Source organism: Xyrauchen texanus, chromosome 46 (assembly GCF_025860055.1).
Source record: "Xyrauchen texanus isolate HMW12.3.18 chromosome 46, RBS_HiC_50CHRs, whole genome shotgun sequence".
NCBI classification, from domain to species: domain Eukaryota; kingdom Metazoa; phylum Chordata; class Actinopteri; order Cypriniformes; family Catostomidae; genus Xyrauchen; species Xyrauchen texanus.
The window spans coordinates 21,976,829-21,992,534 of record NC_068321.1 but is presented as its reverse complement, the minus strand read 5'-3'; the positions used below and the strand labels follow the sequence as shown (position 1 = coordinate 21,992,534).

Here is a 15,706-nt window from a genome sequence, read left to right as displayed (position 1 = left end):
ACGTGTCTGATTAAAATAATTAATCATGCATAATTCTGGATTCTAGAAGTTTCAGACAGAGTCTGTTTATAATTTGTGGGCATACATTTTATAGTATTTTTGCATTTTAATTAAGTTAGATTATTTTAATTATTTTAACATTTCTTATTGAGGCCCATAGTGGGTCCCGCACCCCTGGTTGAGAGCCACTGTTCTAAAGGACTAATTGAAATAAATAAATAAATTACAATTTCTTTCCACAAACAATAATTTCTGTATAATGTGTTATTTATTAATTTGGTGAATGAAAAGGATTATTTTAAAAGTGTTTACGTATATATAAATAAATTAAATATTAAATAAAAATAAATAAAATAAAATACCAGCTTTTTAAAATGACCGTTCATACCCAAATTTACCTTTAAAAAAAGGCTGCAAGTATAAGCCGACAACACAATTTGGCCCCAGTGCCTTCTTCTGGACAACTGATATCTTATATTGACATCTTGCAGATTAATTACTGTGCCTCTCATTTTACTGCCGTTGCCTAATAACAAATAACTAACTCAATTTCAACAGTTGGTGTATTAATTTGACAAAAATGTGGCTAGATGCAGACAATTTACGTTTTGTTAAATGCTAATTACGTGTCTCGAGTCCGAGTCTCTATGAAGTAAATTCACACGTTCTGTCATGTATATATTTAACTATGTATCCCCTGGTTTAAGTATTTTGACACCCTTTAATAATAATCTAACCAATCAGAGACCAGTGCGCCTCAGCCCTCCATAAAACTCCAGTTCCCACAATGCCCCATTCCATTCTCAAGCTCGCGCACAGGATAACGGACGTCTTTCAGGAGGAAATAACGGGTAAATATTTGATGTCCTGTGACTGCTTTCGCGTTTAAAAAGCCGTGCTACCAGCTTGTCAGCCGTTGCAAAATGATAAAAAGTGAAGTATAATGATTTTAAACCTTGAAAATGTGTTTCTCGGAGCTTAACGTCGGAGTGGTCGAGGTTGTGTTAAAGATTAGACCAGACCCAATGTATTTAGATGCTGCACGCATACATAATGCTATCTTACACGTAAATCCAGCACATAAACTCATTGATGTCTGTTCTTGAGAGGTAATGTTAGTAACACGTGGATATAGCAGATCTAGACGGGTCGCTTGCATGTATGTGCAGAAATAGGCGATGCATTGCAATGGATTTCAATGGATCTGCCTATTGCAACAAGAAAAAGAAGATCATAATGTTTAATGATTAACTACCTCACTAGTCTCACCTGGTCTGATCAGTGCTCTGATAACCCTCTGGACTGAAGATCTTTGGGACTTTGCACAGACCAGACTGATGTAGTTTTTACATATTGATCATTTCCCTAGAGACCAAGTACAATTTATTTTGCATATCTATGCTTTTATAATATTTGTTTCATTTTCAAAAGTGATTCAAATGCTACATCTGAGGGGTCCAGGGATTTAATTTCTGTGTACTGCATATATGTTCATATTAATTGCTTTAATTACATATATTATCAGTCATTTTTGACCGGTGACATTTTTTTTCTAGTCATCTAGCCACTATCCACACAATGCAGCTCTGATGCTTTAAAGGTGCACTCAGTAACTTTTTTGTCTTTGTCATCTTGGACTTATACCGACACCGAGCAGCTTGGATGCAGCATCATTTAAAATCATTAGGTTTCAGATGCCATTGTAAAACATTTGTAGTCACAGTCATGATTACTTTAACCAATGAGTGAAAGTGCCAAAAAACAGGATGGTTACTGAGATTAAGTGAGTAGTATTCAGCTGGTCATGTGATACTAACATGGCTGCCCCCATGTGTGGACCCTCTCCATGTAGAATAAAACAGCTTTTATAAGGTTACTGAAATTAATGAGTCTTAATTTTTATGTGGTGGTCATAATAACTTACACATATTGCAAAAATACAATTCATGTCTTTAGGAGTGAAACTTTTTTTTTAATGAGGAAAAAAAATGACTGAGTGCACCTTTTAAGGTGTTTACAATAATTTTAACATATGATTGGAAAAATAAATATAAATGTAGTACTTTTGTAAAAAGACATAGGAAATGAGTCAGCTGTTTGGATTTAAAATAATGCTTGTATATTAATACATCTAATGTTTTGACCGATATGATAATTTAAAAAGCTAATATTGACCATTACCTATATAGTCACTAAATCAAAACCATGCTTCCCAACTGTTACTTTTTGCTGTGTGAATAATGTGTTTCGCCTGTAGTGTTCTTGATTGCTGCCATTGTTTTGATTGTTGATTTTGACACACTGCATGTGATTGGTTCGTTTTATATTTGTTTGGGAAACGCATCAAATTCCTCTGAATATGTAGTGCGTTTGTTTTTACAGGTGCTCGACTCTCCATTTCTGATGTTTGCTGTTGAAGTCGGAGCTTGAGACTATGAAACACAGAAGACCTTCAAACCAACCCTATTCATGTGAATTCCTCTGAAACTCGAGAACCGTTTTAGATCTCTCTTTCTATGTAGCCTAACTGTTCGTGCAACCTGAGATCGGTGAACTGTTTACCAGTGCTGAAGGAAAGGCTTAATCCCAAATCCTTCTAGAGAGCGTTAAGACACTGCCTGACTCAGATCTGATGGGATTAACATCATATTAGATTTGTGAGACAAGAACACCTGCTCGATTTTGCGGGCAAATCTAGGCCACACCGCTTCGGGTTTGCCCACGTTCTGTATCTCGTATGCAAGACGCCACCTTCCACTGTCAAATGTATGCACGTCCCACAATTAGCTCTTGTTTATAAAGTACATTCATTCAGAATCAAAGTCAATTGCCCTTGAGAGCAAAAAGGGACCTGTTTGGCCCCCAAATATTAACACTAAAGACTTTATTTATTTTTGATACATTATGACATCAAAAGTATAGTGGAAAAGCAAGTGCTAAAAAGCATATCTTTATCAAGCTGGGTTAAATATAATATATTTATTAAAAATAAAATAAAAGACAGGACATACTGTGCCAGGCCATTATTTTTTATTTCACTCTGGTCCTTTGTCTGCTTGGTGGAAACTGTGATGGCTCCTTGGCCAACTCCGACAGGACCGACTGCTGCTGTGTGAAGGCCTACCCTCAACACGGTGAGTGAGAAACTACCCCACACACACACTAACACTCACACTCACACTCATAGACCGACTATGCTGGAGGGACAGTGAATCCCCTGTCTGGGCTCCCTCTGTTTAGAACCTGGGTCGTTCTTTTATTTCTACTCTCAGCGTCCCCTCGGGTTTGAATGGTTAAGGACAAGGGCCACTTTGATGGAGGCTGGATTTGGCTGTGGTGTGGTTGCAGTTAACAGACTGCAGGTCAGTTCCTGCTGATCGGCATCCCCTGTGCATATACCCTTTGAAGCTCTGGGAGAGCAGGGGTGGACTTTTAGTTTTAAACATTACTGACAAACCTTTGATGCTAGGTTTTCATTTCACTTTGACATTTTCAGGGCTCAACAATAAGGATGTGCAAAACAAACCATTTTCATAATTGAATTAGTCGACTAGTCGTTCAAATAACCGACAGACTAGTTGGCAATAAGGATCATGTATAATTACAGTAGGCTCAGTTATGTTCACCTGATCTCGATCAGACACATTTCATAGGGATATATGGATGTAAAGCGCAGCACTTGGGTTTTTGTGATTGTATTAAACATTGTTGCAAATTCTGATTTAAAGTTGTCACCAAGGTAATGTTTGCTGGATAACAAGTGGTTTCGTCCAAATTGAAAGAGAAGCATCTGTAAGAGTTTGTGATTCACTGATGTATTAGCCGAACATCGGTATCAGCCGATAAAAGCAATTATCTGCTCTATACGACGTTGGCGATTTTGTTTAAAAACGGCTGATTATTTCCTGTCAAAAGGGTATGGGAAAAACACGTCAGACAATTATTACTTTAAATTGAGTGAGACGACAGCAGAGTTGCAATTTGTAAGCTTTGCACCGCTAGAATTTCACAAGGTGGAACTACATAAACATTTTAACACAATTTAATGACTCTCCTTAAAGCTTGACATGGCAAGGAATGTGAGGAGTTTGTTAAAGCTAAAGTGGAGGCTGCTTCAGCTAAAAAGTGACGAACTTCATTATTCAGAATTCAGTGATGAAGAAAATGTTCCAATGTGGTTAACAAAAGGCCATTCAGAATTAAGTTAAAGTGGCATTGTTAAATGGAAACAACTTTTCTATTTGATACAATGATGTCTGTCCATGTTTTATATAAAAGGAATATTCCGGGTTCAATACAAGTTAATCTGAATCGCCAGCAATTTGGCAAAGTTAATTACTCCCAAAATTAATTTCGACGTGTCCCTCGTTTTCATAAAGCAAAAATCAGGGTTACAGTATGGCACGTACAATGAAACTGTGGGCATTACAACATTTTATTGTTTTTTTTCTCTCCTTTACTTCCAAACGTATAGCCACAAGACTTAAATAATATGCTTCATGTTTGCATGATTTATATTGAGCTAACTAACCTTATGTGTAAAGTCATATCCGATTTTACAAACTTTGTTGCCATAAGGACATAACACCACAAACCCTAAAACATTGATTTTTAACAACTATACAGCTCAAATAATACACACATTTTAGAAGGACCATTTTAAGTTCTTTTATCAAATGATAAGCTTCACATTTTCATAATTATTTGTGGAAATCAACATTGCTGGAAGCCACAAATGCTGTCGATTGAGCTTAACTTGTATTGAACCCGGAATATTCCTTTTTAATGTGGGTTTTGTTTTCGTGTGTTTATAACTGCTACTGGTTACTCTGAAACATGAAAGATGTCGAGAGATGGAGACAATAAAATTATTTAAATTTCTTTCAAAGTTGTGCAATTAATTAGCTGTAATTTGAAACAAAGTAGCATAGAAAAAGCAGAACCACCAAGTTATCTGATATCGTATAGATAAACAAATGTTATATTGGTGCATCCCAACTTAAAGCCTAGTATTTTTATGTAAAGTGAAAATTAACATTTAATGTTGTAAAATGTATCTTTTTTTTTTTTTTGTGGTGGGGCTAGTGATGATGTTGGCAGGGTAAGTCAAAATCTGTGCAGAAAACATCTTTATTGTTGAGCCCTGCTTTTGGTTCACAGATTCAGGATTCTCCTTTTTCTTGTCGATAAAGAACCGACTGCAAGTTAAGGTTATTTTCTTTTTATCTTTTTGCCTCCACCCTCCCTGCCCTCAACATTAGCATCTGTCAGATAAGCACAGAAGGATGAAACTGAAGAAGCAGGTGACTGTTTGCGGTGGGGCCATCTTCTGTGTGGCCGTCTTCTCTCTGTACCTGATGTTGGACCGAGTCCAGCACGATCCCGCCAGGAGACAGAGTGCTGGGAACTTTCCGAGAGTAAGCCAGAGTGTTTCTCCAGTACTTTTTCTTGTTATGAATTCCCTTTGTTCTGGATTACATTTTGTTCTGTGGTGGTGTTGGTCTGTGGGTCTGTTTGAATGGCTTCATTTATCAAAGCCTTTGGCTGAGTTTTTTACTGCCTGTACTGCAAGTGCAAAGCTAGCGATGTCACCAATTTATTTCTGGCTGACTCTAACTAATTAACTACTAAATTAGCTAGTGATTAACTCCCTGTGAGCGTTGGCCCTTTTTCTATCATGAACCATGGGCTTTTTTAATTGTTAAAAGTAATCATTAGGAATATGTGGTGTAGTTTTTCTAAAAGGGCATACATGATGGCATATAGTTGACAGTGTTGGATGCAGCACAGTGTTATGTGCTTAACGTAAGCCTCAGGAAAAATAACGCACGTTATGTAGATGCTTTCTGTATTCAAAATATTAACTAAATTCGTTACTTGATTGTCAGTCAGCTCTGCACCAATGCTCCCAGAATTAAACACTTTTTTTTTAATTTTTTTTATTTAGCCCTACAATGAAAAAGTAGAAATTTAAAGGAATGTTCTGGGTTCAAAACAAGTTAAAGGAATATTCGAAATTGAAGCGAAGCTCTATCAATGGCATTTGTTGCATAATGTTTATTAGCTAAATATTATTTCAACTTGCCTCTTGTCACTTACAATGGAAGTGAATGGGGCCAATCGGTAAACGTTAAAATACAGTTTCAAAAGTATAGCCACAAAACATAAACAATATGCATGTTAACATGAATGCCCATTCAAAAATATTATTCTTAAATTTATAAAACAAAAATCACAATTAATTTAATCAACTTACAATGGAAGTCTGTGCGACAAGGCGTTCCAGAGGGTTTAAAAGCAGAAATGTGCAGATTGTATTTTTGCACTTGCATTAATTCATCCAATACATAAATGTGTAGTTTGAGCTGTCAAGTCTTTAGTAGTTCATATTATATAGATTTATTATTCAAATCTACATCAAAAGTTACAAGGCTTGCTGGCTTTACATGGTCATGACATGAGGTGAAAGATTGGATATTACTTTGCACAGACAAGGTTAAGTGATTTTGTCACACTAGTCTTTGGATATACATAATATTAAAGGTGCTGTACGTGATTTCATCCATTTTACTTCCACAAGACTGAGCCGTAAAATTAGCCACGCCCCCTCTTTCCAAAACCCTGCACTCCAAAGATAACAAATTAGCTTTATTGAGAGACATGGTGCAGAAACTATTGTTTAAAACAACAGCAGCAAAATAGCACCCCCAACAGACAACTGTTATGAACAGCATGGCTTAAAAATGTCCGTAAGCCTCAATTCGCTGCAACTACAATACTATGAGAACGAGCAAAATGATTGACTGGTGAAAAGCGCCAATGTTCGCGGACACATTTTTGTTTGCTGTTTACAGAGTCTAGAGTTGTCACAGAGACTGGTGAGATATCTTGGGACACTCATTTCATTAATATCTTTCAGGGAGTAAGATATTTTTCACAAAAAATTGCTGACCACACCTTTAAAGTCTTGTGGCTATACTTTTGAAACTGTGTGCATTTTAATGATTATTCTGGTGCAGTGCATCGCCCCATAGATTTCCATTGTGCGCTTTACTGTACACTGGATTTTAGTTTTTACAAACTGCGGGACAAGTCGCTTTTAACTTGTTTTTTTAATACTGTAGACGTGCTTCAAATTATGTCAGTCCTGTACACCCTGGTGTGCCGTTTCCTTTTGATCCGTTTTGGTTGATAGATTACACCTCCATCCCCCTCTTGGTTTCAGAGCCAGATTTCGGTGTTGCAGAACCGCATTGAACAGCTTGAGCAGCTCCTAGAGGAGAACCATCATATTATCAGTCACATCAAAGACTCTGTGCTTGAGCTCACGGACACGGGTGCCATCTCTCCCAGTGGACACCTCCCCTTCCGCAGCGCCAACGGCTCCTGGGTACTACCGTTTGATGGCAGGCCCACCTTCCTTTCTGTCAAGCCACAGGATTGCCAGTTTGCACTGGGCCGCAGGAGCCAGACTGACTTGCAGGTGAGAATCCAAGTACAGTATTAGTGGTATAAAGTGTTTAGACTGATTTAAATGTAATGCAGTGGTTAATCAGTTTCAAACTATGATTCAGTGACTGTTTACATGGACCCCAAAAAAGCGGCTTACTGCGCGAAAGCAGCGTTCCGTTTTGCATGCATGTATAAGCGGCGTACTCTGTACTCCCTTATACATTCAGCTTTGTCAGTAAGCAGATTTCTCCACCGCAACAATTTCCCAGCGATGCTTGTGTAAATGACAAACATGGCATCCAAAGAAGACTTCGCCATTTCTTTTATCTTTTTGCTTTGCTTTATATCCAGATATTCTAGAGTTGTATCTGTGTTTTGGTTCCTTCACTTTCTATCAAAACCTGCAATGAAATTACGCTGCAATAGTGGGTTTTTCCCTCTTGTTTAAAATGCCGGTATTCCGCGCATACACGCGAACATGAGGAACGGTCGATATTTTACATGGGAGTGTATAAATGGGTATAGTGTATGTGCTTTTCCCACTGTACTCCTGAGAAATGTTGAATTCTTTCTGCAGTGTTGAGTTTTTGTTGGGCTCCATCCTATGACGTTTGTTCGGTCTGTTCACGCACATGCTCGCTCACACCCATCAGAACGCCGTTCATGCATTTACACGGCCACGTTAAGCTGCTTTCTCCGGGAGAAACCTAGGTGTGTTAAACTGCTTTCTCGTAATCCTTTAAATGGCATAAGGAAATCAGCGTGCTCATTTACATGACGTTTCAGAATCCCACTTTCTGCAAAAACCCTAGAATAAACGGTTTTCTCAAGTGCATTTAAACGTGCGTGGTCAGTGAATGCGTTTACATGCACATTCTTACACCGATTATGCTAAATAACCCAACAATGCGTAAGGTCAATGCCTTTTAAAGGTTTTCCTTTATCGGGGTATGGTCATAAATGGTATAAGTATAAACCAGTCGGCACACTTCGATTTTTGCACATTACTCTGATTTTGCATTGTATGCAAATACATTTACTGGCACAAGTGTTATGCACATGACTGGTTATTTTTTTGACATCAAAAGCAGATTATAATCCAGCGATTTCACATCTCATGTACATGTGGTTTTCTTGCATCGTATGTTTAATAACATAATTTTTGCTAGTTATGTATGCTGTGTGTGTTTGCGCCTTCAATGATTTGTTTGCATCATCACTCAGTCTTTAACAGAACTCTCCAAGTTACATTTTTCCTGTATTCAAATTTTCTTGTAAAAATGGGTAGATATTGCATATTTTATATTGGTGGAAAAAAGAAATTATTAAAAAATTCTTCTTGTGTTTATTTAATGAAAAACGGCATGGAAAACATGCCTTGATTATTTTAACTAGATTTTCTGTTTTCCTTTAATTGAACAGTTTGAATAATACAATTTGTAATGGCCAATAATGACTGTTTGGTTGAAATAATGGGGGTGGGGGGGGAAGCCCTTTTAAAGTAATTTCAGAGCATATATATTGTAGATCATCATAAGTTTGTTTGAGCGTGTACTTTGTTTCCACTTGAGACCAGTGAATCAAAATTTTCATCACATAAATTGGAATTGATTGTACTTTTATCACTCTTCTCGTAGATGCTGGATGTATATTCCCTGCTCCGCTTTGATAATGTGGACGGTGGTGTTTGGAAACAAGGTTTTGAAATCACCTACGACCCCAGTGAATGGGATGAAGAAACCCTGCAGGTGTTTGTGGTCCCTCATTCGCACAATGATCCAGGTAGAGATTTTAACTTGATTCATTTATTCACATTGTTTTATATGAAACACTCTTTGGTGTATTAGCCTGTAAAGCTGTTATGAGTTTTCTTCTTCGTGGTTGTGGATGATTCACTTGAAGCAGTGAAGCCAGACTATTTTGAGAGGGTGAAACCTTATATGACCAATTGTTTCGCTGTCTGCTCTAGTGCTACATGCACACAATGTTTTGGTTTATTCTACATGCATTGTGCAATATGTCTGCAGTTGAGTCTTAAGCGCAACTACAGTAGGGTCATATAACGGTTGCCTGAACCAAACTGTGCTGTAATATTGTCACAAATCTTAATAAATCAACCCCTTTGTTTCAGATTAGATGATGAAAGGATTTACATTTTTGGGAGTACAATTCCTTTAAGTGGATATAAACTTTTCAATTTTATTTTAGTTTATGCAGCAGCCTCAATTTAGGAGTAGCAGCAGCATTATCTGAAAGAGCCATGCAGGTAAAGTAGGTCAGTTGCTTGACTTGACATTATGCAGCATTGGCACAATTTACGAAAACACCTTAGAAAAAAGTGAAAGCGCAATGAGCTTCAAAATCACCCACAGGACGGATAAGTTTCCAAATCTTCTTGCAACCCTTGAAGTTGAGTTCCCCCCCCCCCATTGATTTATTGGGGTCAGAACTGTGTCACTGGGATTTGTAGTTGTATGTGTTTAATGCAGAATGTGTAATACTCAATGTGTCACCTTCTCACTGCTGATAATGTTTTAATCAGTTTCACCACAAATCGAAATGTCTTTCTGACATGCTCAGGGACAGCATGGATCTGTTCCCTTCGCTGACATGCAGAATTGAACGGTTTTGCGTGCCCCAGCGACACCTGCAAATAATGAACCAACACTGGTATGAACAGGTTGTCCATTGGGGAAAAAATGCTGCTGAACGGCTGTGCTCCTTTTTGGAAACTTTTCAGTGTGTAATGGAATTTTATTTTTTTTATATAACAGTGAACTTGTACCCTGCTGGAAAGGCCAGCTTAGACCAACATGTATTTCCTTGCTGGCCCAGCCTGTGTTTTGCTTTTGTGGTGCTAGGCCTGTGTAGCTCAGTGGTAAAGATGCTGGCTACCACCCCTGGAGTTTACTAGTTTGAATCCCAGGGCATGCTGAGTGGCTCCAACCAGGTCTCCTAAGCACCCAAATTGTCCTGGTTGCTAGGGAGGGTAGAGTCACATGGGGTAACCTCCTCATGATGGCTATAATATGGTTCGCTCCCAGTGGGGCACATGGTGAGTTGTACGTAGATGCCATGGTGGATGGCGTGGGCCTCCACTCGCACGGTGTCTCCGTGGTAACGCGCTCAACGAACCACCTGATAAGATGCATGGGTTGACTTGTCTCCGACACGGAGGCAGCTGAGATTCGTCCTCTGCCACCCGGATTGAGGCGAGTCACTATGCCATCACGAGGACTTAAAAAGCGAATTGGGAATTGTGCATTCCAAATTGGGAGAAAAACAAAAGTGAAATGACAGATATTATTGTTTTAAAAGGAATTTTAACATTTAATGAGGTTTATGTGGAAACTATAATAAAAATGGCAAATCGTTTTTTCTTGTTTTAAACAAACTTCACTAAATTGTGTAGACTTAACATCTAATGACATTTTGCATTTTATGTAAATGTACATGAGACTTTATACTTCACTTTTTGTGATAGGATGGATCAAAACATTTGAGAAGTACTACAATGACCAGACCCAGCATATCTTCAACAACATGGTAGTAAAGTTGACCGAAGACCCCCGCAGAAAGTTCATCTGGTCTGAAATATCCTATTTTGCAAAATGGTGGGAAAGTGTTGATATCCATAAACAAGAAGCAATGCGCAAGTGAGTAGCATTTTTGCATGACCAAGTGAAAAAACAAAATGTCAGGTTGGACTTGATTTTACCTATTGGAAATTAATTTGTTTGTGAGATTTGGAGGTTTCATACCAGAAAATAGCCAGGTTTTTGGAGGGGAGAGGTTGAAAAGAGGGCTTTGTGATGTCAGACAAAAAATGAAAGTTGTTTTAGAAGAGGAGCAAGTTAACATGTTTTATAAGAGATTAAAATTATAAAGACAAATGTTTTGTTTTCTTTGGAATAGCATGCACAAATGAATCCTACACTAAGGCCAACGTACATTTGGACTACATCCAAATTAATCAAGATTTCAAAATGCTTTCCACACTGCTGTTTTCCAAAGTTTTCCAATAGTTACTTGTTCGCACTGAGACCTATGAAGAATCTTAACTACCATTACGGTGCATGCGAAAAATCGCCGTTCCATGTACGGTCTGCAGTTTGGAGTAAACTTCCTGTCGCCTTTTGAAGGAATGCAACATGATGGTTGTACAAAGTAACATTTATCTTTAACTATGCTATCAAAGTGAATAGCAGGCACAATAATGCTGATTTTAGTCGAATGGTTCACATGACTACAAATACGTCATCGTTTTCAGATATCTCCACTTTCCACACTTCTATGCGACGATGATATTTTCAAATGTATCCACTTGGTAGAACATTTTTCCGCTTTTGCATCTCTGTGTGGACAGAAGTCCAAAACGTAGAGGGAAAAAGATGCGTTATCAAACGGAAACTTATAAGTGTGGAAATGGTCTTAGGTTTTCTGCATCTCACCACATCGTGCGCATTGACTGTACTAAAGAGAATCACAAACAAGTCATAGAAGGGATGCGTCGAATGTGTCCGTACAGGCTTGTTCAAAAGGCTAGAGCACTTGACATGTATTGAACCCGGAACATTCCTTTAAGCCTAGTGTAGGGTTTTTGCACAAGTTAAGCTAAATTGACAGCATTTGTGGCATAATGTTGATTACTATAAAAATGTATTTCGACTCCTTTCTCTTTAAAAAAAAAAGAAAAAGTAGAGGTTACAGTGTGGCACTTAAAATGAAAGTGAACACTGAAATGAGATTCTAATAATTTAATGAATTATTAATGAATTCTTCTGTTAAAACTTATTTATGTATATTTATTTATTTATTTTTTGCCAGGGAGGGGGGTTTAGGAGTGGGGTGGAATAAAGGGGTTCAAAACGGTGTTACTATGAATGCAAATTTTAATACAGTGCAAAAGACATTATTAGCATAACAAATGTATATAGATAAAAATGTCCAACATTATTTTGAATGGCCATGGAAAATCAAGCAATGTGATAACAAATGTACATGGTCACATATAGTAGTCCGTTAATTTACCTGATGAACTTTCACCTTTTGCTGATGCTTTATGCTTCGCAGAGCTATTGTGTGCTTCTAAATCACTTGCACCTTTATTAGCTAGCTTTACATGTCATACATTCTGCTTCCCACGGATCTCGACCTGGACGAAATGGGAATTATTATTATTATTATTATTATTATTATTATTATTATTTTATTTTTTTAACAAATCTTCTGTAAATTTGCACTTTCATTTGGGCATTGTTTCCATTCAGCTGTCCTTTGCTTCTACTGTCAAGCAACTGTTGCCAGTTGTCAAACACCGCTGATTTACAACTTAGGCGGGATTTACAAAGAGGGTTAAAACAACGCAAATATGCGCGTTCACACAATGAAGCATAAGACCAGATGCACATCATAATGCAACTAAAGCCGAATCCCGGACATTTTCGCAAATTTAGAAATCCCGGCCGGACACTTATTTTAAGGTCCGAAAAGGAGGACATGTCTGGAAAAGAGGATTTAAGGTCACCCTAGTTTGGTCACTCTGGGCTTGTTGCTAGTACATTTTCATGGTAATGAAGTTGTAAAATTGGCTATAACTTTACACCAAAAAGGTTTGTAAGTGATTTTATCACACTAAAATCAGGTTTACACTCATATCCTTTGTCTTGTGGTTATGCTTTTGGAAAAAGCATCTTATTGTTAAAAAATGGGCCCCAATTCACTTCCTCACTGGAACCTGGATTTTTGCTTTATTTAAAGAAGAGGAGAAACGAGTTGTAATACATTTTTGTGGTAATCAACAATATGCCACAAATGCTTTCGATTGAGCTTAATAAATATCCCTGGTCTTAAAAGAAATATTCCAGGTTAAATACAAGTTAAGAAAAGTAAATGGGGTCAATTTTGATTTCATGTTGACTATTAAACTTTTATTTTGATACCTTTTTGCTGCTGATCCTCTAACCGTGGTATTCTGCTCCTGAATGCTCATATTCAAATTCTTTTACAATTTGTTTTGGTCTTACATGTCCAGTATTGATCTTCTTAACTCTTGTAATCTTCTGAAAGATCATGGTACATTTCAGTCTTGGTTTAGCCAGAGATTCCTATCTAACATTGTGACCGAAGCTAGTGGACACCGGTGGATTTTCAACACCTCCTTAGGCGCTCTGTGCTTTAAACACTACGGCTTAATTTCTTCTAGGCTAATCCTGAGTGGACAGCTTGAGATGGTGACGGGAGGCTGGGTCATGACGGACGAAGCCAATGCTCACTATTTTGCAATGATAGACCAGCTCATCGAAGGCCATCAGTGGCTGGAGAGAAATCTTGGTATGCTTGTTTTGGAGTAGAGTGGTTTAGTGTTTTTAGAAATATGTCTAGCTGAAATCCAGCCCTTTATGTATCCAGATTTAGTTATAATTTAATAATTTTCTTTGTCCCTGTCAATAACAATTGGCCTTTTCAGATTGCGGTATCAGAATTGCCATATTCAAATGTCTGCCTTCGTGGTATGACTTTGTATGTAAATGTTGTGATTTGTATCCAATTTGCATGTTATAATTTTTTTAGTTTATTTAACCAGCTATTTGGGCTGTTGATTGCATTTTATGAATTTGTGTGTTATTTGAGGTGTGACCCCTCAATCGGGATGGGCCGTGGACCCGTTTGGTCACAGCGCTACAATGCCTTATCTGCTGAAACGGGCCAACATAAGTAGCATGCTGATCCAGAGGGTCCATTACTCCATCAAGAAGCACTTTTCTGCCACTCGGAGTCTTGAGTTCATGTGGAGACAGACCTGGGGTGAGAATTTTAATTTATAACAATATAATAACCTAAATTATAAAAGTCTATTTAAAACTAATAATCGAAAAGTACATTTGTAATTTTTAAGCATTAAATTACTATAATTACTTGTTTAAAAGGCTTTAAATGTCTAATGAATATTGCAGAAAAAAATCTTTGAAGAGAACAGAAGAGATCTTTGCCAAAGAGTTTAAGCAGCCCATTACTCTGGCTTCGAAACCTACACATTAGTGCGTATTTATTTTCTTTATTTACAGATCCTGAATCAGGGACAGACATTTTCTGCCACATGATGCCGTTTTACAGCTACGACGTGCCTCACACCTGCGGGCCTGACCCAAAGATCTGCTGCCAGTTTGATTTTAAGAGGCTTCCAGGAAGCAGAGTCAACTGCCCGTGGAAGGTGCCGCCCCGAGCCATCACTGATGCCAATGTGGCAGAGAGGTGAGACCGTGGTGCTGATTAATACAAAACAAGGGAATTAATTTGATTTGGAGGAGTTAAGCCAATGAGTGAATGTAGGTTAATTTCTTGTGTTGGCCAATAAAAAAAAACAAGTTCCATCTTCCAACTGGCACCAGCTGTATTATATGGGTTGTCCTTGAACTGGGCTTTAACCCAAATCCACCTCTCCCCTTCCACAGCAGACTTGGAAATCAAGGATATTAATAAGCTTGTAGCAATTAGTAAGCATGTGTCATTACATTTCAGAGGACTTTGAGGGTTACTGGAATAGGCACAGGGTTTTTTGGGGATGCTTTTAGCACTCATGAGTCACTTCATTCTAAATCTTCCAAAAACACTTTCCTCTCCTTGACTTCACTAGAAGCTGAACGGCTAATAACTAATCCTCCTCATGCATCGCTACGACAAACTATATAGTGTTACAGCAAAATAAATTCTATTTGGTGAGCTCGCAGTCTAACTTGAATGTGATGATAAAAATGCTGGGTACTGTGAAGTAATGAAAAGAGAAAAAAAAAAAAACATGTCTACTTATGTTTTCTTCGCTTGCTGCATGCATAAACAGTGTAGAACAATTTGCGAACAAATTACCCGTATGAGCCGATTCTTTTAATGAATCAAGTTAGCAGTCTAGTGAATCTGTCATTGAATAAACCCACTGATTTAATCAAATCACATTTTGTCTGAGCAAATCTGTAATAAATGCTACAGTATTTCAATAATGTTTCAAAAAATTATAAAACAATAAAATTTAGAATATTGTATTAAACACTGGTTTACACAATTTTCTTTTTGTTACAGAGCTGGTGTTCTACTTGATCAGTACCGCAAAAAGTCCAAGCTTTTCCGTAGCAAAGTGTTGCTGGTTCCTCTGGGTGATGACTTCCGCTATGATAAAGCACTGGAGTGGGACCAGCAGTACTTAAACTACCAGAAACTGTTTGATTACATGAATTCCCACCCGGAAATGCATGTGAAG

General features: G+C 37.8%; 1 protein-coding gene across 4 annotated transcripts in view; it reads left to right on the top strand.

Moving 5' to 3' along the window:
* Window positions 1–803: 803 nt before the first annotated feature.
* Window positions 804–15,706, top strand: part of man2a2 (mannosidase, alpha, class 2A, member 2) — a 34,463-nt gene continuing 19,560 nt past the window's right edge. For all 4 annotated transcript variants that reach the window (XM_052120101.1, XM_052120100.1, XM_052120098.1 and 1 more), the window contains exons 1-10: window positions 804–851; window positions 2,383–3,134; window positions 5,262–5,417; window positions 7,226–7,483; window positions 9,090–9,234; window positions 10,937–11,108; window positions 13,658–13,785; window positions 14,086–14,259; window positions 14,520–14,706; window positions 15,529–15,706. In XM_052120101.1, coding sequence (XP_051976061.1) covers window positions 5,286–5,417; window positions 7,226–7,483; window positions 9,090–9,234; window positions 10,937–11,108; window positions 13,658–13,785; window positions 14,086–14,259; window positions 14,520–14,706; window positions 15,529–15,706 — 1,374 coding nt within the window. In that variant the 5' untranslated portion in view covers window positions 804–851; window positions 2,383–3,134; window positions 5,262–5,285. The remainder of the gene's footprint in view (window positions 852–2,382; window positions 3,135–5,261; window positions 5,418–7,225; window positions 7,484–9,089; window positions 9,235–10,936; window positions 11,109–13,657; window positions 13,786–14,085; window positions 14,260–14,519; window positions 14,707–15,528) is intronic.